General features: G+C 30.3%; 1 protein-coding gene across 1 annotated transcript in view; it reads left to right on the top strand.

The window, feature by feature from the left end:
* Window positions 1–21,821, top strand: part of LOC106468642 (MAP kinase-activating death domain protein-like) — a 138,202-nt gene that overhangs the window by 62,512 nt on the left and 53,869 nt on the right. Inside the window, exons 15-19 of the mRNA XM_022396995.1 lie at window positions 4,551–5,027; window positions 6,439–6,604; window positions 7,559–7,627; window positions 13,946–13,981; window positions 20,997–21,111. Of these exons, the coding sequence (XP_022252703.1) occupies window positions 4,551–5,027; window positions 6,439–6,604; window positions 7,559–7,627; window positions 13,946–13,981; window positions 20,997–21,111 (863 nt within the window). The remainder of the gene's footprint in view (window positions 1–4,550; window positions 5,028–6,438; window positions 6,605–7,558; window positions 7,628–13,945; window positions 13,982–20,996; window positions 21,112–21,821) is intronic.

Genomic DNA, 21,821 nt, shown 5'->3' with positions numbered 1-21,821 from the left:
GGTCTTATTTTCAGATAGAGATCCTTATATATGTAGCGTACTGTTGATTTTGCAACTGAATTTGTGTTCGTGAGTTCTCACATGTTACTTTACTTACCATGGTTGGTGTACAACTTGTTGCAGCTTTCTTTCTGGATGGTCCATGTGTGTCAAGTTTATCATGTTTCTTTTTTGTTCACTAAGTACAGGGGTATTCCATCTCGGACATTCTAAATCCCTGATCTGAATGTATCTTTATGACCTAAGTACATGTATATTTTGCACATGAACCATGTTGTATACCTTTCTTTAAAATGCTTATTTTTGGTGGTGTCACACTCACTATCTATGAAATGTCAGAAAATGTCAACATGTTGTATTGATACTTGATTTTCCATCTTTAGTTTACATCAACTGTGGTTGTCACATGACTTGCTGATTTGCATATTCATAATTGTTTTGATATGACATACTCTGTGTTTTGTGTTACTCTGTGTAAGATGTAAATATAATGTGATGATGTTTCTTTCATAGTACTTTTTTCATATGGGTAAGGTTATGGATAATGTATGTGACATCTAAATGTGACTTATTACTTTTGATTCCAGAAAATGCTTTAACTGTGCAGGTAAGGTTATAATGTCATGAGTGATTTGTTTAAAATGAAAATTTAACCTGTGTTCTTTCCAGAGAAATGTTCTTTGTGCATTTCTCTGGTCATCTTCCCATATGTAATGGGTTTAACAAAATTTTCCATTCCTTAAACATGAAAATAGTATACCTGTACTACTAACAGTTCAACTGTAAGAAACTATTATAGTACACTTTGAAGTAAATCCAAATACCTTAATATGAGTGATTCTGCTGTCTTTATGGTTTCTAATGTTCCAGACACATGGTGCTTATATATTTTAGTTTTTTAAAAATTGCATTGAAATTTTGAAGAACAAAACAGTTTACATAGTGCATGTGGTTATTTGCACTTCCATAAAACTTTATATACATATGTATATAATATACACTGGTACAGAGCTATGAAATTTTTAAATGTGCAGACGACTTAGATTTTATGAGAAGTATTTCAAAGTGCATGGAAATTTTTAAATGCTTGCATTTTGGACATATAATTATAAGGCATTAATTATATAAACTGTATTAAACTTTTAACCTACTTGTTAAATATATTGCACAAAGCTCGCCACATAAAAAATACAAAATGTGAATAAGTTGAGCTTTCTCCATTAAGGGTGTAAAGCCAAGTTAGGAAATATTACAATTACGTGGCAACTTTTATATGATACAGAAATTATAATTACTTTTATCAAAATCTTTCCCTACCAAGTCTGCTGTATTTTTTCATCTCCTTATCGTGAAGAAGCAGCCAATGTCCCTAAAATTAAAGAAAAAAAGAAGCAGACTAATTTTTGAATCGAGTGCATTCTACTACTATTTTTGCTTTCTTTCTTGCCACACGGATGGTTAGTCTATGCATACAACTATTTGTAATTTTTCTGAAGTAAAGATGTGTGGATACATTATTATTTCTTGAATTACAGAAGTGATACATATCTAATTGATAAAGATGTGAAAAACAAATGGTGTGGACAAAGGTGGGAAGAAAAGAGTTGAAATAAATCTGCTATATGGAGTGTGGCACAGTGGTATGTCTGCAGATTTACAACGCTATAAACCTGGTTTCGATACCCAAGGCGGGCAGAGCACAGATAACCCATTGTGTAGCTTTGTGCATAAACTCAAACAAACTGCTGTCTGAAATATGAAGGAATGGCAAAAAGGTGCTTCATAATTGCTCTACAAAAGAAGAATGATTTCTGAAATTATTAACAGCACAATTAAATTAAAATATTCAAACACTTCAGGTTGCTGAGCCAACCAGAAGGAGAATAAGCAGAGCAGATAAAGTAGCAGATCTCAAATTATTAATAAGTACATTGTTAAGTGAACACTGTTTGACATTTATTATTATTCCAGATCTAATTGATTTCTTGAAACAAGTTGCATAGGACAGACAAGTGCTCAGTAAATCTTATCAAGGAGGTATGAAACATACAAAAATACTCATGGAATGGTAAAGGATTCAAGAACAGAATTATGCAGTACTTTAAGGAATATCCTGATATATTTGTGAAATGCTTATATTCCAAATGTTATATAATGATTGTGTCTGACATTATTTTGCATAGTTTGCATTTTTAATAGATTTCATAATCAAATGCATATTTTTGTGTTTGTTATGTAGAAAAGCTATCTGCTAAAATGTAATCATAGCAGTTTCAATAGCAAAAAATAATGTTATCTAGGATGCTTAAAACTAGAAAACCTTTAAATTCTAGTGAAAAATACCCCCCAAAGTTTTTTTTGCATGTTGCTCAACAGGTAACTCCTCCTTTCAGTCCTAGCCACTTTGTATTCAAGAGTAGAACAATTCAACTTAAATGTAACATGTAATAAAACAAAAGTGGAAAAAGTTAGTATGATTTTAAAAGTTGTATGTATCTAGACTTGTGAGTTGAGGGTCTCGGGTTTGATTCCCAATGCTACCAAACTTGCTCACTATGTCTTTGTTATGGCAAAGTTACTGTCATTAATTTTGAACTGCTGACTAGAATAAAGCCAATTGACTGGGAGCACCTGCTGCCAGTGTAATTTTTTATTTAGCACTAGCCCTAACTACAAATAGTGTATATAGTAAAACATCTATGGATATTATATGTATTGCTTTAACTTGATCAACAGCTAATGCTTAAAAGAAATCAGTATTCTCGAGGTTAAGTTTTAAATAACACAAACATATATACATACATAAAATCATTTCTCTTCTGAGCTACTATGGAATAGAACCCATATGGTCTACACCTGCTACAATTACTGCTGTGTCATTTTATGACTGCTCCAGCTTTTTTGACTTTCTCATCAAATTTATTGAGCCAAGAATGGGCTAATGGTAAACTTGCCAGACTATGGATCTGTGGGTAGGTGTAGTGTTTGTGTTCTGTTATTGCAAGTAAAAAATATATATTGTGCTCTGCACTTTGCAGCTGTAGGTGTGTTATAAGGGTGATGGTCAAATCACAGTGTCTTGTCAGAAAAAGAGTAGCCAGAGAGTGGATGGTAGATACTGTTTACTAGTGGCCTTTTCTCTAGTCTATCACTTCAAAATTAGGGATGACTATTAGAGGTGGCCTTTGAGTAGCTTTTTGTGATTATCTAAACAAAAAACCAACAGAATTCAGCAGATTGGTTCAGCAACATATCCTAATTTATATACCAGCAGACTATGATAGAAAGGTTTCATGGTGGGCATGTTAGACTCATTTTGAAATAACTTCCAAAGTAAATGAATGTTATAGTGAACAACACATTATTAATGTGTCTGCTCATTTAAAAGGATTAGTTTTAGCAATATTAAGCAACTTTCCAACAGAGGAATCAACTACCAGATAATAGTGGCTGCTTCACCTCAAATAAAACTTCTAAAACAAAGTTTAGGAACAAAATAAAAAAGAAGGATGAGATAGCTAAATTTACTGAAGATATGGAAATGCTTGCCCTGTTACCTTACCTAAATGCTTCATGTGAAATGGTGAATTTGTTGGTACATGACATTCATAGATGGATGAAGATATATGAATGAAGCTAGAGCAAAGAAGACGTACATTCTTAAAGGAAGCTGTCCAATTGGCAATAGACTCAGTTTATCAAAGGTGCAGATAAACAACTAAAAGCACCATCTAGGAATTATGGGGTCATTATATCAAATAGTTTGGGCCATGATAGATTTTAATTTGGTGGCAAGAGTTAATTTTAATTTAGCTTGAGAATGAAATGAGTTGTGAATATAATTATAACTGACAGTACTTCAGAATTAAACTTATTTGTGTATTTTGCAGTACTTGTACTAAGGTTATAGTCTGAACCAGCAAGACAATTGCTGACTTTTTATAGACTTAGCCATGGGGCACATCACCTTCGTGGTAGATGTTAATCTGAACAGTTGATTTTAATGCTCTGTGGGTATTGGTTACAGTTCAAGCTTTTTGGGGTTACTGATCTAACAGTCACATAAATGATAGATGTGTGATTTATAATCTATCTGAGGTGATATTATTACTCGGGCCATTATTTTTATGATACATTCCAGTCTAGTCTTTGAAGAGTTCAGATTCACTCTGCTAGTGTTCTTCAAGTAATTTTCTTTGTTTAAAAATGTAATCATGATATTTTCATTTCTCATTAATTGTCCTATTAAGCTCAAATTCATAGTTGATTTTCTGTTTTAATTTGATTTGACATGTCTATCTAGTTATTTTTATTTTTGCCATATGTCCTTTAGACATAATATTCTATAAAACAATTTGTATATTTTTGGTTATTGTGACTTTTTCTAATCACTACAATCAGGTTTACACACACACACACACAAATCTTCAAATATATTTTGTATTTCAGCTTACCTGTCCAGAAATTAGTTTTCAATTTTAGAATAACAAATGTATATATTTTTTTACATATGCAAACACTTAAAATTTTATGTTACTGTGTTTATTTAGGAACAAGTAGAAGATGAAGCAGATGTTTTCAGTTGTCAAGACACTAGTACTCCCATTGTAATGTCTTCTACAGTTAGATCTGTTCTCTTGCCTCAGCCATTAGTTCTTGGCCGAAGTCCAGCAGATAGCATCACTAGTGATTTTGTCACTACTCCAGATTGGGAAATGTCAAGCCATTATTCAGATAGCCCTTTAAACAGATTACAGTCAGGTAACTCCTTGTTCACTACTGACATATCTTTTGATAAAGGTTCTGGTGGTGTTCCTTTCCCAGTTCCCAGTTGTACCATGAGTATTAGTAGTGTACTCAGTCGAGCTGGCAGCTTTGGTGGTCCATCACTTACTCCACAAATTAGCCAATCTTCTATTCTTGAAACAATGGCCAAAGATGTGAAAGATGCAGCTAAAGAAGCAGGGAAAGCAGCACTAGAAGCAACAAAACCAGCCAGAGAAGCTAGTAAAAAGAAAATATTAAAGGTACACATGTATATTTAGTTGTATGAATGTATATAAACATTTATTTTCATTAGAGCTTAAGTTCTGTTTTTGATCTGTAAAGTCTGTGTGAATTTGTCATGAAACGTATTATGCAGGGTTTGCAATAGTACTGGTGATACTGGTATTTGAGCATCTCTGATCATGTGTGTGCTTGTGAGAAAATTGTTTTTCACATCAAACCAAATTGTCAATTATCGATAAGCCCACGTGTTATGACAACTATGACAATGAATCAGTTGAAATCTAGGCTTTCTATTGGTTATAAATTTAATGGGAGTCAACCTCAGAAAAATCTATTAGCATGTCAGAGGTAGGTGTGGAAAGTAGTTTCTGAATTTTCATTGATTGCTGTTTAGTCCCATAAGATTGAAGAATATAAAAGTATAGCTTCAGAATAACAATGACAAAATTATAGAGAATATTTTACGTTACATTTCATAGTTTTCTAAGGGGGTGGACAAAAACATCCAGAAGAGAACACGGCTCAAGAACAAATATCCAAATTCTTACACTAGGGGAATTTGAGGTTTTTTAAAAAATATTTCCTTATACACTTAAGAACTTAAAACTTATATAATATTATAATTTGATTTAGTATCTATGGTTTGATGTCAAGTTTGTTCATATACCATGATAATTAAGTAGTCTAATTAAATTTTGAATATAACTTGCTAAAACATCCTGAGATGCACAGTTTGATCTGCCCGCATGCTAAGGGTTAATCATGCATGCACCTACCTAATGTGCAATCAGTCATATAGGCACATTCACGTTCTCTTCCAGAGTTTGGGAGTCACCAGTTTTCCATATTTCATGCTGTTGCCAATTTTCTCAGTGAGATTCACTTATCAAAAGCATGAACTCAAAACTACAACATCAAACATTTATAATTCTGTGAAAAGTGAAGCTGAAATACTAGAGGAGGCATTCAGTCAAAACTCCTAAGATAGGATGTGATAACAGATATTAATCTCAACATATGATATACTGTAAACCAGTACTGGTACCAACTGCAAACCCTGATATTATGTTAGTAACTGGTAGTGGCATGAAACTTGAACAGGTGATTTTCATGAATGAATGTGAAGCATTCAGTGAATTTCTGATTGCTGAAGTGGGGAAATAAGATACTAATTTTAGGAAATGAAAGAAAAATAGGTGTCACTGTATCTTTTTATTGATTAATCAAAATTTCCTTTAATTATAACATATACATAGCTTTAGTAGCCACAGAATAGCAATTGATGGGACACTTTTTTTTTTCTAATAAGTTAACAACTAAGTGTTTATTGTTTCATTCAAATAATAATGAACTAAGAACAGCATAATTTAGCACACTGGAAGTTTTTTGTGTAGTTTTAGAAATATGTTTTAAATGTTTTTTCTTTAGAATCTACAAGCACTAGGAGAGCCAATCAGACAACAAAGAAGTACTGAATCCCATGAGTATAAAGAAATTGGAACAGTGACAACTTCAGGCTCTCTAATATCTACAGTCAGTAGTGAACTGAATGGAATTGCATCTCAGACCACAAGTATGATTTCTGGCTGGTTGGGTAAGTCATTTTATAATTTATTTAAGACCCGTGTTTACAAACCTTGTCAAAAAAAAGGAGCATTTTCCATAATTAATGACCTAACCACCCATATGTGAAGACATTTTTCACAGAATGAGTAAAGTTTAAGTTATTTAATATAATTTGTTTATATACTGCTACAAGTATAATGCCAATGATAATTTTGTTTGATAACAACAGGTGCAGTGTAAATGTGTTTGTAAAGAAGAAAACCATTTTTGTTTCTATCATATAAAAGCAAACTCTTATTGAACATTGTAAATTTTAAAAAGCATGCTTCAGAAGTGATTTGATAGGTGTTAAATCAGTGCGTGTATAGTCTGCTGTTATTTGTAAAAAGTTATTTTCAACCACATATTGTCTTTATTAATCAAAGTCCTCAAAGAAGATTTTGAGAATTTATCTTAGAAATGTGAGCAAGAAAGTGTCTATAATTGAGAATTTTTGCACATTATTGAAAAACTCATTAATTTACATATCTGTAATTCAGTGACCTCAAACCAAGTAAAATATTATAGTTCTAGAGCAAGTTTGTTTTTGTTTTCTGATAAAAATACTTTCTTTATATTAAGAAAAACTGGGAAATTCATTTTGTCAAACTTGTATTAAACAAATTATATGCAAAATGAAGTAAAGTACTGAAGTTTCTTAAACCATTTCAGCTTATTTTACCAACTATAGTTGAATGATTACTATGTCTATTCTTTATAGTTCAAGTTTTTCTTTTGAGATATGCATACAAGTGCTTTTACTGAATTTATTGCAAAAGAATATACTGTAGGAGGTTCTAATGGTGTGAAAGGGTAGTAAACAAAAATGTATTTCATGGCTTTTAAATTCTGACACTTGTACTTAGAAACTTTTCAAAACATTAAAATAAATTTATCTTGTAAATTGAAGTGAAAACAAGGGTTTATAATTTTTTTTTATTAGGTGCGCGTTCAGCATCATCATCTCTCAGGACAAAAGAACGTGCTCAACCATTTGGGCCATTCCCTAAAGGTTTGTTCTGCATTATCTATAATTGTTCATTTTGATTATATATATATCTTAAAGGTTTTTTTAATGTTTTTTACTGCATAACTTTCCTTTTTGCATCAAATATATCTCCTGCACTTACAAAATGTTCTAAAAGCATCAGAGGATTAAATACACAAAAAACTTTCTTTTATCATATTGCTGGTAACATGCTGTTTTTTAATGTGCTCTCTATAATTGGGTTATAATGGATTATTTGATGAAAGTAATACCAAATCCAGTCCAGGTAATGATAACAAATTATTTATCTCTTAAATAGGTGATTAATGCTTGTTATAGGCTATGATCACTTGTAGGGTAAATTTCAAATATAACACTTGAACAGTAACTCGAAGCTACTATACATACTTTCTTATAAACTTACGTGCAGAATTTCATTCACAGATTCACTAACCTTCACTGTCTAACACTATATTAAGACTCATCAAATTCATTAATTTCAATATCATAACGTCATAATCATCAGATAATGACAGGTCCCTCTAGCAAATAAAATCTCAGTTAACCCTTTAAATGCTTTTCTGTGCAAGGCACTATGTTAAATTCAATATTCAATTAAACTCCTTGAATATCAATATATGTGAATGAATTTAATATTATAATGTGTGTTATTATTTGAAGTTTTATCCAATTTTTTAGTCCTTTATTACAAAATAAACCTTTAAAAACTACTTAAAACTTCATATGTATTGCCATGTGTACAATAGCTAAGAAAAATCTCTACTGTGGCTCTCTGTATCTTCAATAATACAATATTAATAAAGTAGAGGTACATCTAGCCACTAATATGCTTACATAACCTTTTGACTTGTTCCTTTCAAAGTACTCTGAATGAATACAGTTAAAACAAGTCATAAATTTTTTGAACCCCTGACAGATGCCACACTCACCTTCAGCAGAGATGTTTCACCTTTATCGCTTCCATGTAGACATTACATACACATGTGTATATAACCATTAGAAAGAGCTAATTTTACAGTGTAAACTAACAATGGGTATTTTGAAATTGGTGCCAGGTCTTTGTCATAGAGCACATGAAATTGACTATAGTATTGTTGGTTGCTTGATTGACCATAGCATTTATGGTTGTTTCTTACCTAAATATGTTATAGTTATAGATACAGTTTAAACTGTATTTAGGTCTTACAATTATATTTTATTTGATTATGTATTATTTATGTTTTAAAATGCATAATTAAAAGGTTGAAACATTTTTTAAATATACACCATACTTCGCATCTGTTCTCAAGGCTTACGATTTTTCTGAAGGGTTGCTTATGTCTCCCAAAGAAATTGTAATATGCCTTGAGGGCACTGTTGACTTGTGTCGAGATGAATAATAAGTTGTAAAAGACAAGAAAGGAAAATAAAACATTAAAAATTAACTGTATGTGAAAAGGAAAAAAGATGAAATTATGAATTTAAAGATATGACCATTCCCAACACCTGCTTAGCTTTGGAAGTTGTCCTTTCTTGTGGGTCCTCTAGTGGCTCTGTGGTAAGTTTGAAGACTTTTAATGCTAAACAGTAAGTTTTGATATCTATGGTGGGTACAGCATAGATAGCCCATTGTGTAGCTTTGTGCTTAACAACAAAGAAAAATACCTTAAAAATTCAGATTTTTTGTCTACAAAAAGACTTGTAATGTTTATTGAAAGCTTGCAAAATTAATGAAGATACACAAAATACCTTAGAAGTTGTAGTAATTAAACTATAAATGTCAATTTTGGGTCATAAATATGGTCGAATCAACCAAGCCCCTTGTTGCAAAGTTAGTTCGAAAGAAAATATTTTAAAAAAATGCTAAAGATGGTGGTTTGTGTTATATGGCATGTCTTATTGCTCAGTTTATATTTTATCATGCTTACCATTGAAACAAACTTGAAAAAATTAAATGATGAAATAGTGCATATTGTTTTAATATTGATTTATTGAAAAAATTTGGTATATATATAAAATATCGTGAATGTAAAAAAGTTTATACAAGACAAACTAGAAGAAAGTTAAAATTCAGAATGATTGAACACAAAAGAAATGTTAAAAACAATAATATTACTATTTCACCCTTAATAGAACAAAAAATTATTATGGAAACTAAACACACAATTCAATGGGAAAAAAAAATTATTTTAGCACAACCTGGAAATTGAATTAGTATGAATACATGGAATCTATTGAGATAATTAAATGTAAAAAAAAGTAAGTTTAAATTATTGAATAAGGATGATGGACCTGATGGAAATGTAGTCAGCAGATGGTGTGACATTCTTTAATATGTAGATTGGTGATCTGGTAATTTTATAAATAAGTGTTATTTTTTGTAAAACATTACATTCCCGAGGATGATGCAAGATATACGTTGCAACAAGTAGAGAAATAGAGGGTTTTTACTACTTTTTATCCTATACAGTAAGTTATTTGTATTTTATTGTAATTTTGAGACTGGAAACAGTCTTGTTTTTAGAATTGTGTATAAAATAATCATTGTTTTTTAAAAAAAAAAAAGATTTTTTTTTAACATTCCACTTCAGGTGGTAACAGATGCATGTGCACTCATGTTACCATATCCCATAATATATAACCGACCTTTACAAAGTGACCTGTCTTGGCTGTGTTGTAGTGGTCCAGTATTTTGTAAATAAAGCCACATTTTAGTTATAATGTATTACATATGTATAAACATTATTATTTTTTACAAATAATTCTTATATTTCAGTTATTTTTCTTAAAACATAAAACAGTAAATAAAGAAGTATAGAAAACAATTGTCTCTTCCAGTTACAAACTTTGTACTCATTTGCTGCTTGCCATAATTTGCTAAGCCTTATAAAATTTTGCATGTGGAGAGTGTAAAACAAAAAAATTTTTTTAGGTTTTATATATGCATTTTGATATAACAAAATATCATAAATTACTACATCAATACCAAAGAATTCCACTATAATTTATCAGGCTTAGTAACTAAGCTGTATTTGGGTCTAAAAAAATATGTTTTTTTGAGCTCAATTATGTCTTTCCTTACCACTTGAAATCTACCATGAAAAGAAAGGATCTTCAAGAGTTGGGTATACATACATAGGAGTAGTGGTTAATTCTTTGTTTTGTTTGTCATCTACTTGTTCACTATCAGCAGTCAAACAAAACTTACTTAGTTTTTGAAGTAATTTATATAGAGGATAAGATATTTCAAAGAATAATCTTATAAAAATAGTAAGAGCAAAGCCCAAGAAATACTTTTTATAATACCTCACACAAATTTGTTGGTATTGGCCAATTCAGTCTTAGCTGGGTTTGCAGACACCCCCTTTCTTTGCTGACAATGTGTTCCAGGAAACTGACTTGTTGATGGAACATTTTCATACATACTTCTTTGGATTCAGCTTAAAGTTCCCTTTCCTCAACCAATCCAGAACTTTATTTAGCCCATTTTAAACATTATCAAAGGTCTTCCCATGTTTGATTGCCATCCAAATAGATGAATATGGTATTTCAGGATAGTTCAGAGATAGTATGCTTCATTAATCATAGAAATGTAGCAGGAGCATTACATAATCCAAGTGGTAACACAACAAATTGCCACAATTAATTTCCTGCAATAAAGTTCGTCTTCTCTGCTTGCTTCATTAACTTGCACTTGTCATTATTGACTCTTAAGATGCAATGTTGAAAACCATTTTAATTCAAACAGAGCATCTAAAGTATAGTCAATTCTTGGCAGTGGGTAGACATCCTTCTTTAAGGCTTTCTTCACTTTCTGGTAGCCCACACAGAACCATTGGATTCACATTTCTTCACAAAGTACAGTAAGTGATACCAATAGACTTTACTCACTTCTATTATTCCATTTTATTTCATGCCATCTGCCTCTTTGAAAGCCTTAGCCTGTTTTGCAAGTTGGAGCTATCTAACTAATGTATTTGAGCTGCATGTAAAGTGTAAATCTTATGAAACATTTTATTTGTTCATCCTAAGTCATGAGATTTACTGGAAAAGGTATCTTGATACTCCATGACCTTGTGAAGTAATTTATTTCATTGATAAACTGTAAGGCCTCTGCAACTCTGGTTATACAGCTCGTGTAAATGAGGTTGTAAGCTGTTCTTATGTGAAGATTTGATGTTAGATTCCTACACTGCCTCAAAGATGAATGTTTCTGTTGTTCTGTAGTGTGGAAGTACTCTCTGTACAGCTACACATCTTGCAGTGATCCATCCAGACTTGACTCATATTTCATGGTTTGTTGTGTTCATGGCCCTAATGATTATGTCCTTATTCTTGAGATCCATGAGAGTTCTTCCAACAAATAATCACTAAGGACACACTGAAGTGTTTTTTTTTTTTTTATTATTATTCCTAAGTTTCTAGATGTAAACTTATTTCTAATATATCCTGATATGAGTATTTCAGATATTGGTGTTACAGCGACTGACGTCCTTGTTGTCACTGGAAGTTCAACCTCTTGTGAAGTACTTATGTAATGCTCAGGGATTTCCTGGTCATAGATTGTGAAGTTATTTCAAGCTAGCATATATCCTTGCATCCATGTCCCTGCATGAAGTCAGTTCCTAATGTGCATTCTTCTTCAGTATCAATTACCCACACATTATGAAGTATAGAGAAGTTTCGTACAATAATAGTTAATTTCTAACTTTTCTCTTGCTGGAACTTTATGTTCATTTGTTGTTCTCATTCATCTCTGGAAGCAATTTCCCATTTTTAATTATGAAATTGAGCCAAACTATTGCAGCTGTAGAACTAGTACCATCAACGTACGACAAGACTTCTCTTCAATAAACCTATATACTCATGGACACTTTTTCTTAAATAATGAACTTCTTATCTCATTCATGATGGATGGAGTATTCTCAGCAGAATTTTTCTCATAATATCACTAATTTCTGTTTTTACAGTGTATGGTTAACTTTCTATTGTTCTTTTGATCTGGTTGGGCTCGAAGACATCCTTCAGGTACTTTCTCCTTGGCTTATTAACAACTATTGGTTCCTCATAGTCTGCTTTGATGACCCAAGTTTCCCACACCTATAACAGTTCCCACATTCTGGTTTTCTTTGGGAGGAGTTTTTATTTCTTACAGGCTTTTGTTTGCAGTTCTGTGCAATGTGTCCTTTCAAGTTACTCTTGAAACATCTCTTGCATTGTGGTTTATTCCTTCATTCTATGTAACTAGTTGTATAACTAATCCTTTCAATTATTCTGTGCTATTATCAGGGCGAGTAAATGTTTTAGTAATACTTCTGATAATCCTGTATTTTCTAGATGGTTAATAGTTTTCTGCAACTTTAATGGATTCAAGTTCTATTGCTAACTGGAGTTTTTGTTTTTGTTTTTTTATAAAGATGTACATCTACTTAATTTCAACCTAATTCCCATATTTTCATCTATTAGGGCATATACAAATTGGTCATGTACCAATTAAAGCTGAGTGTTAATGGCATTTGATAATTAATCAGTCAACAGGCTCATTAACCCTATGTGCTCGGGTGGGACTCAAAGTGAACATACCACTTTTTACAACTTTTTTCAAAATTTAATTAAACTACATTATCATCAGTGTATATCAGTGAACTTTGTATCAAAATGTAGTTAATAAATCCAATATTAATAATATATAAGTTTTAATTTCTTAATTTAAATTTAAATATTTAAATAAGCTCTCAGACTTCACTTATCTCTATCACATGACACTTGTTTGCTCCAAATTGCCCATTTTTGATTTTTTTTTTACCATCTCAGCAACATCTCCCCTCACTAATCTTGTGTAAATAAGCATTGTTGTAATCTTCCTATATCTCCATTAATATCATCAATCTTGTTCACTATTCCAGCCATTCACTCTAGAAAGTAATTTATTATGTATTTTTATGGTGCTTGTGAATTATGTAATTCATTTATGTAACTTGAGCTGTGCACATGCTGGATGATTTAGATTTTTTATACAAATTTAATAGTTAAACTTGATGGTTTTTTAGGCTAGAATTCCTGAATTTAACATAAATTACACATTTATTGTGTAGATATTATTAACACACAGTCTAATTTTACAGCCCCCAATGTTCTTGGTGTATGCAGATATAAACCAGAAAGACAAACCCATTTGCTATTTCCTCTTATCAGATCCTGTCTTTCATAAAATGTCAGTAATTATTTGTATATTTTGCTTTTGGATTATTTATAACCACTAAAAAGAGAAGGTTTTAATTTACTGATTTCCTAATTAGTTAAATTATTGTTATAATAGTATTTGAATTATTCAACCTACAGATTCATTGTTGTTACCCCTGAGTTCACATCGACCAGGTAAGTGAGTTATATTCATGCACTTGTAGTGTAGTTAGAAAGCCAGATAAATTATAATAGTTATAGGGCGTTGTGTTCTTTGTGTGTGTTATTTTATGTTCTAAATTGCATATTTGAAATAAATAAAAATTATTTTATGTACATTCATTGTTACAAAAAATTAGGGCTAAGCATCATTGGAGCTAAGAGAAAAAGAGGCCAAACATACAAGTACTAATTTTCTTTTTAAGTACATTTTAATTTATTGTTATAAAATTAACTGAAATATCAAAATTAGAAATTTATTAGGTTATATAAGAAAACATAAATGAAAAAAGCTAAAATCTGTTAGTGAGTTTTGAACATGAGCTGCTTATGAATTATGTAATACTTCAGCTAGGCACTTACCAGGTGATTTAGCTTTTTTATACAGGTTTAGTAGTTAGACACAATTCAAAGAGCAATAATACAATAAAATCTAATTTAAGCAGTTGTGAAAAGGATTGAGGATTGAAAATTTTAGGATAAATAATTACTTGTCTGTTACAATCTGCAGTCATTCTAGAAGGAAAAAAAAGAGAAATTTAGATTTATTTTGTATTTTTTTGTGGTGGTTATAAGATCGGACAAATGGCTTGAGCTTATATAGTGTTAGATTAGATAAAATGTAAAAGTTTTACTGAAAAAAAAAGGCTTTTGATATTCATTTAGGAAGCACTAGAGGTTATCCAAATGAAATTTAAAACTGTAAGATGAAAAAAATATTTTTTTTATTCATAACATTAAACCGTCTTATACTTAGATTGATTAAAATAAATTTTTAAACAAATATTTTGTAGAAATACTTTATGAAAAATTTGATTTTTTCTACAACACTTGTTTACCAAAAGCTCACCAAATTTCATGACGATACACTAGGTAAATTCCGAATTATAGTAAGTATTAACTCTTCAGTAATGGGCTCGTTCCGATAGATCAACCCCATATACATAGGTTTAACTGATTAAAAAAAAAGTGAGGGGCATGCTGACTTCATAACATTTTGAACCACTGCATTTTTCTAACATGTTATATTCATCTTTTTATTTGTATCTAATTTTGATTTTTTAAAAAGTAGTTTTTTGAATTATTCTTTGTTTCATATAATACACATTTGGAGTTTGTAATTTGTGCATTTTGACAATTTTTTTTCTAAATAGCCTGAACATTACCTACGTGACAAATAATTTGCTAATGTCAAGTAGAGATGACCACGCGTTCGACATTTTGTTTGATAAAAAAAGTGATTGATAAATAATGAAAACAAGTTTTATTATCACTGATAAATGTAATGAGTTTATTTAAAACATATCATGATTGCAATTAGAGGTAATTAAGTAGCCAGTTAGCCAATTTATTTACATTATTTTATTGGATGAATATCAAAATAATATTCCATAAAGATTTGAGTTATCAGAATAGCTTACAGTTGCCTACAATACTCTGAACAGTAAACTTAACTAATCTGATTTGATGACAATATGATTTCACTTGGTAAACATAACATTACAAGTATAAAAACAATCATATCTATTAAAAAGTAAAAACACTATAAATTTTAAAAAAAACAATCAGACAACAGTTAGGTGCCGTTACAGAAACTTAATCAGTCTCCAGTCATGCGACGTCTTTATTTCATACTACATATATATATATCCTCCTATAAAAAAACAATCAGACAACAGTTAGGTGCCGTTACAGAAACTTAAGCAGTCTCCAGTCATGCGATGTCTTTATTTCATACTATATATATATATATATATATATATCCTCCTATAAAAAAACAATCAAACAACAGTTAGGTACTGTTACAGAAACTTAAGCAGTCTCCAGTCATGCGATGTCTTTATTTCATACTATATATATATATATATATATATCCTTTTTTTTGGTGTCTAGGTAAACTGCTTGTACCTTATGATGACAAAACCTTTTCCAAACGTTATACATTTGTTACAGGGTTAAACTTGTGAGAAAGATTTTTTTTGTTAAACATTTAACCCATCTTTAAACTGTATAAACTTACCTTATCTCAAGTTGTCTGACGTCTTCTCTTTGAAGACAATTTCTGTTGCTTTCAAATGAGTATAATTTAAGACAGAGATCCTTTTAGTATTCACAAGTGAAACAAAATGTTTACAAAAACTATTGAAATATTTAACATGTATATTTATTCTACTATGAGATGATAGTCTAATCCTTGCTGTATCCTTTCATATTTAAACTGGGCCAAAGATGAACAAACTGAAATAAAATACAACAACTTATAATGTTAAAATTGATTTTTGATACCCTCAATAAGCAGATAATCCATTATGTATTTGTGCTTAATAACAAACATAATGGCAGTATGTGACATACTTTATTTATTTGCTTCATTATTCTAAGTAACATTGACAAGCCATAAAATTGGCAAAACTAGTCTGTTACAGCAGGAGTATCAAACCAAAGAATCAATTTAACCTTTGTCTTTTTCTTCACTGAAATTCACTTTCTGGTGAAGAAAATAGATTAACAAATACATATTTAGGTAACTTAGATAGTTGGAATAATCAAAAATAATAATAATTGGAAACCTGAATTTCAGTTGTTTGATTATTTTACATGATACTAGTCAATGTAATTGTTGCTTATAGGTAGTCAATTATATTGTCTAGTTCTACTGCCAGTGGAACTTTGCTCTGAATATGTTTTTCTTGTGTGTTACTCTCAACCTGTTGTATAAGGTAGATATCAATGCTTGATTATTATTACTGCTCTCAGCTGAAGGTTGCTTAAGGTGTTGAAGCTGATTGTTTTAGATGAGTGGTAAGATGAATAGCTTGTTCACTATTCCACCCATTTACTCTAGAAGGTATTTTGTATTGAGCCTGATGTGCCTCCCCTGGTACCTTCTCATTATAATCCATTGATATTTTGATTAGACAGCTAGACCTCCTGTAATGATGAGCTTTCTCTAGCAAAGAAAAAATATAAAAGTAAAGATTAAAAATATAGCTTACAAGAATATTTTAGGATATGTTTAAAGCTTCTAATATGTTTAGGTTCAGGTGAAGTAAAATCTTTTTGAATGTCTCAAGCATGTTTATTCCGTCATGCAACAACTTTACCACAGGTTTATGCAAACACTGAACCTGCTGAACAAGTCTAAATTAGTTTTTGTTTATAGTGTAAAGTTCATGTTTTATTGTAGATGTCTAAATGAAATCTCTCCAAATTCATCTTGAGTATTGGTACTCTGTAAGTTTTTCTTAGAAGAGGAAAATGGTAATTTCTTTAACAGATGAGTTGGTTACTCTTTCTTGACATGAAAGGTTAATAAAACTTTTTTTCAATTCTAGTTTGAGCAGACTACTGAGAGTTTTAATCTCATAGTGGTGAGATTTAGGTTATGTAATGTTATTCACTTTAGTTTTGTGTAATGCAGAGGCTACAGTCACTTATCTAGTATATTAACTTATTAAGTTTTGCCAAAAGTAGCAAAATGTGCAGTATGGTGTGTAATAACTGCAATTTCAGATGCATAATCTTTAAAAAAAATTTTCCAGTTTTGGGTTATTATGCATCTTTGCTGAAGTTACATGTTTAGCTATAAAAATATTTCTATAGTTCAAGTAAAGTTCCATGATAAAAACAATCACCAAAGGTGTGTAAAAGTGTTGCTATCAAAAGACTTTTGGCTGTAGTAAAATGAGAAGGAATTTCAAACATAAGCTCAGAAGTCTTTGAAGAAAAAACTGAAAGTTCACATATAAATATACCATTGATACACACTTCCTTCACTTTAGTGTTTAACTCTTTCAGCAAGGGCTCGATCCCTGGGACTGACCTCATAACCATTTTGTACATGCCATAACTTTTAAATTAGTAAGCGTATGTTAATGAAATTTGGCAGATTATCAGTAAATATTACAATGCTTTCTTATGCAAAATATCATTTTTTTTTTATTAAGTCTTAAGGTTTGTTAAGCAATGTTTTTCTCATGCCTTTTTTATCTTTTTGCATGTTCCCTATCCAACATGCAAAGTAATTTTCATTTTAAGATTAAGAATACTTTTATGCATCAGAAAATTTTCAAATTTGACATGCGAAATCTTTATAATATCCAGATATAGTTTTCAAATGTTTCTTAAGAAAAAGTTTTTATATTTTATCTGTTATTTTCACTATTGAATCTCTGTACAGGTTCGGTCGATGTGGCACATGTGCTCTCATGTTACCATTTCCAATAATATGAAACTGACCTTTAGTCTCTACAAAGTGACCTGTCTTGGCTGTGTTTTAGTAGACTAGTATTTTATAAAATACAGTTAAATTTCCATTATTATACATTATATATGTATATAGATTATTACTATGTAGAAATAAGTTCTTAAACTTATTTTTATTAAAACATAGAACAGTAAATAAAGAAGCAAAGCAAACAATTATCTCTTCTAGTTACAAACTTTGTACTCAGTTTCAAGTTGATGTAGGTTGCTAAGCCTTTAAAAATTTTGCACGTGGAGGATATGAGATGAAATCTTTTTTCTTAGGTTTTATATGTACAGTTCAATAACTAAAAAAATCATAAATTACTATATCAGTACCATAGAATTCCACTAATTTATCAAGCTTAGTAACTAAGCTGTATTTGGGTCTGAAAAAATATGAAATTTCGAGCAGACTAAAGACACAACCTACCTTCTTGAAATCTTGGTTAAAAAGAAAGAGATGGTGTCCTAACACATGAAAATGGCTGAAAAAGCCGCTAGGAGGACATTCTGAGCTTTCGATTAGTTATTCACATGTCATATATTGAATCAAAATAGGTGAGCGGGGCCACTGTGTTTGATTCATTACATGAGTGATGTATCAGCACAGAGAAAAGATAGGAGATTCTTATTTTATATTCTAGCTAGTGAATATCGATAATTTGTGTTCCTAATTTGTATGAAACTACAGACGAAGTATTTTGACATAGCAAACATCATAATTTGAAACAGTTCAGCATTCGACATACCACGTGACACACAAAAATCAATGTTTAACTCTGTTTTTAATATTTACTATTAAATAAAGAAATTAAATAATGTATAATATTAAAATTTGAAATATAATCTACAGTTTGATACCAAACATATTGATATAAATTTATAAAATAGTAGTTCAATAAAATTTTGAATACGAGTCAACAAACGCAATGACATGGCCTTTGACCCATCTGGAGAGGGTTAAATGGTGCAGAAAAGTTCTGAGTAAGGTGATTTAAACTAGAATTATTTATTTCTCCATGCAAGGTATACAAGAAATTACAAAAAAAAAAAGTTGCTTGAAGGCTGTTTTTAACTTGTATACAAGTATGTTTTTTTCCTTAGGAAAACATTTTCCACACATTTGTAGTTTATGGACTTAAAAATTAATGAAAGAATTAGTATTGGTATATTTTTCTTAGATATGAAGTACAAATTGTGTGAGAAAAGCTGGATATATTGTATTATTTAATTACACAAGTTACTGATAATTACATATTAAGACTTTGTCATGCATATACACTTCCATATGCTTCATCACTGTACAAGTTCTCGTATAGAAGCAAGTTAATTCTCAAGAACACTGGTGCATTAAATGAATGTTTTTAAAGTAAGCCATGAAAACACGTATTTGATGTTGGTAATTGTACTTCTAATGGAGGGAAGTATGAGGTTTTAGCCATATAATTATTGGAAGTTAAAATTATTGTGTTACAGTGGATAAATCATATAGTGATAAAAAAATAAAAATAATGTGATTTGTTATGAAAATAAATAAATTAAATATCAAGTTTTTATTTGTTCTGTTTGATTATTTTGAACATAGTTAAGATGCTCGTTTCTTTATTGGCTGCTGGGGTTGCATCATTTTACATTATTTTCCAGTTGATGTGTATTGGTCTTAATTGTTTCTTGCTATGGTAAACCACATATATAATATATTACACAATTAGAAAAATAAAAGATACGAATTTTTAACCTTATAAAAATCAATATTGTTCTAAAAGGTGATAGGTTTCACTTGTTAATGTTTGAATTATTGGTGTGTTATTGTACTCTAAAACCTGTTCATGTAGATGCAGCTATTGTGGGGAGAGGGTTAATTTAGAAACTTTAGTACTATATATATTTAATGCCCATAACTATTTAGATTCGTTTTGTTCTCTGGCTGTTTCAGCACGGTTAAACTGTGTACAGTTTCTTTCAATTGTGAGTTCTGTCATAAATCATTAAAATTCAAAAATCATTTAAAGTTACAATGATGTTATGCCTTGTTATATATATAAACTATTTTTATTGCTATGTATGTAAAAATTGTTTCACTGTTATGAACCAGTTAAAACGTATCCTTTTTACTTGTTTCATTGACCTTTTGTTAAATGATTTTATGACCTAGGAAAAGAAAACTTTGAGGATTACTGTTTATAATCTTAGTTAGTAATTATTATAAAGAATAACAGACTTGGAATTCTCCATAATATATTGCTATATTTTGGGTGAAATCTTATATTTTACAAAATATGAATGTTTTTCACTGAAGTGATATTAGAACATTTAGTTTCCTTTATAATTGTATTTCAAAAGTAATTGTCATGTAAATTTAAAATAAGAAAAGTTATAAAATTAAATTTTTTACATTTATTTTACCACCTCTCTCAAAAAGAGCATTTGTTGACTAAATCAGGAGAGATACGATGAATATAACACTTTATGAATGTGGATTGTGTATGTTTTTGCTTGTTTACTGTTTAGGTTTCATTTTATAGGAGTTTAGTTTTTAAAATGTTTTTGAAGGAAAAAACTTTTTTTATTCCTGATGCATACAGCTTAAAAATTTCTCTTTCTTTGTGCATATAGTATTACTAACTCTGAAGAAACATAAGTATTATAAACTGTTAAGTTTTCTTTAGCTTCAGGTGATATTAATTTTGGTTGTACTAATAATGTTTGTGACTGGTTTCCTTTATTTCTAACTCACTAACAGGACGTAAAGGGCTGGTAGAGAAAACTAATCTTATAAAACATAACACTAACCAACAGCGAAAACAACAAGAGATCCAACGACTTCAGCACCTAGAAGCACGCAGTACGACACATAGGTGGCATCAATTTGTTTTTAATTTTGTCTGATTTATGTATAACCTAGGTTAAAATGTTTTTTTTTCTGTCTTTATTCTCTTTGTATATTATACTATTCTTCAATACCAGTGTTGTTTAATAATATTGTCAGTTATATGTCCATATACTGATCACATACTTGCTATTTTTTATTTCTAATCTTCCCAACCATTGATTGTATTAATTTTTTTAATGTTTAATTCTCCTTTGTAGGTTGTATGTGCAAGTGTAGTCTTTCTGTTATATTTTCTCCATAACATTGAGACTATAGGGGATAATTTGTGTCATACCACATATGAATTATACTTCTTGAATATTGTTAGAGTATGTTTAATGTTGAATTGTTTCTTGAAAATATTCAAGCCCTACAGTTTCCATTGTTTTCTTCTTGATAAGATAGTTTCAGAATAATTTAATTAAAGAGTTAAATGTCTTAAAAAACTCATGTTATTGTGTGTATGTAAATATAAGAGTTACTTTAGGATATGGGGGTTTTGTGGTTTATGTCCTTCATATTGAGACTATGTAATGATTGTTTTGTGTATAATGTATAATCTGAGATCGTATAATTTTGCGTAGTAGAGCTGGACAATTTAATTGGTTAATCACTATAATCAATTACCTAAGAGCAGCAGTTATATAAGTTAGTACCATGTAAATGAATCAATTAATTAAATTTGCGATTAAATCG

Source organism: Limulus polyphemus, unplaced genomic scaffold, assembly GCF_000517525.1.
Source record: "Limulus polyphemus unplaced genomic scaffold, Limulus_polyphemus-2.1.2 Scaffold3095, whole genome shotgun sequence".
Taxonomy (NCBI): Eukaryota; Metazoa; Arthropoda; class Merostomata; order Xiphosura; family Limulidae; genus Limulus; species Limulus polyphemus.
This window is presented reverse-complemented; position numbering and strand designations above follow the sequence as displayed.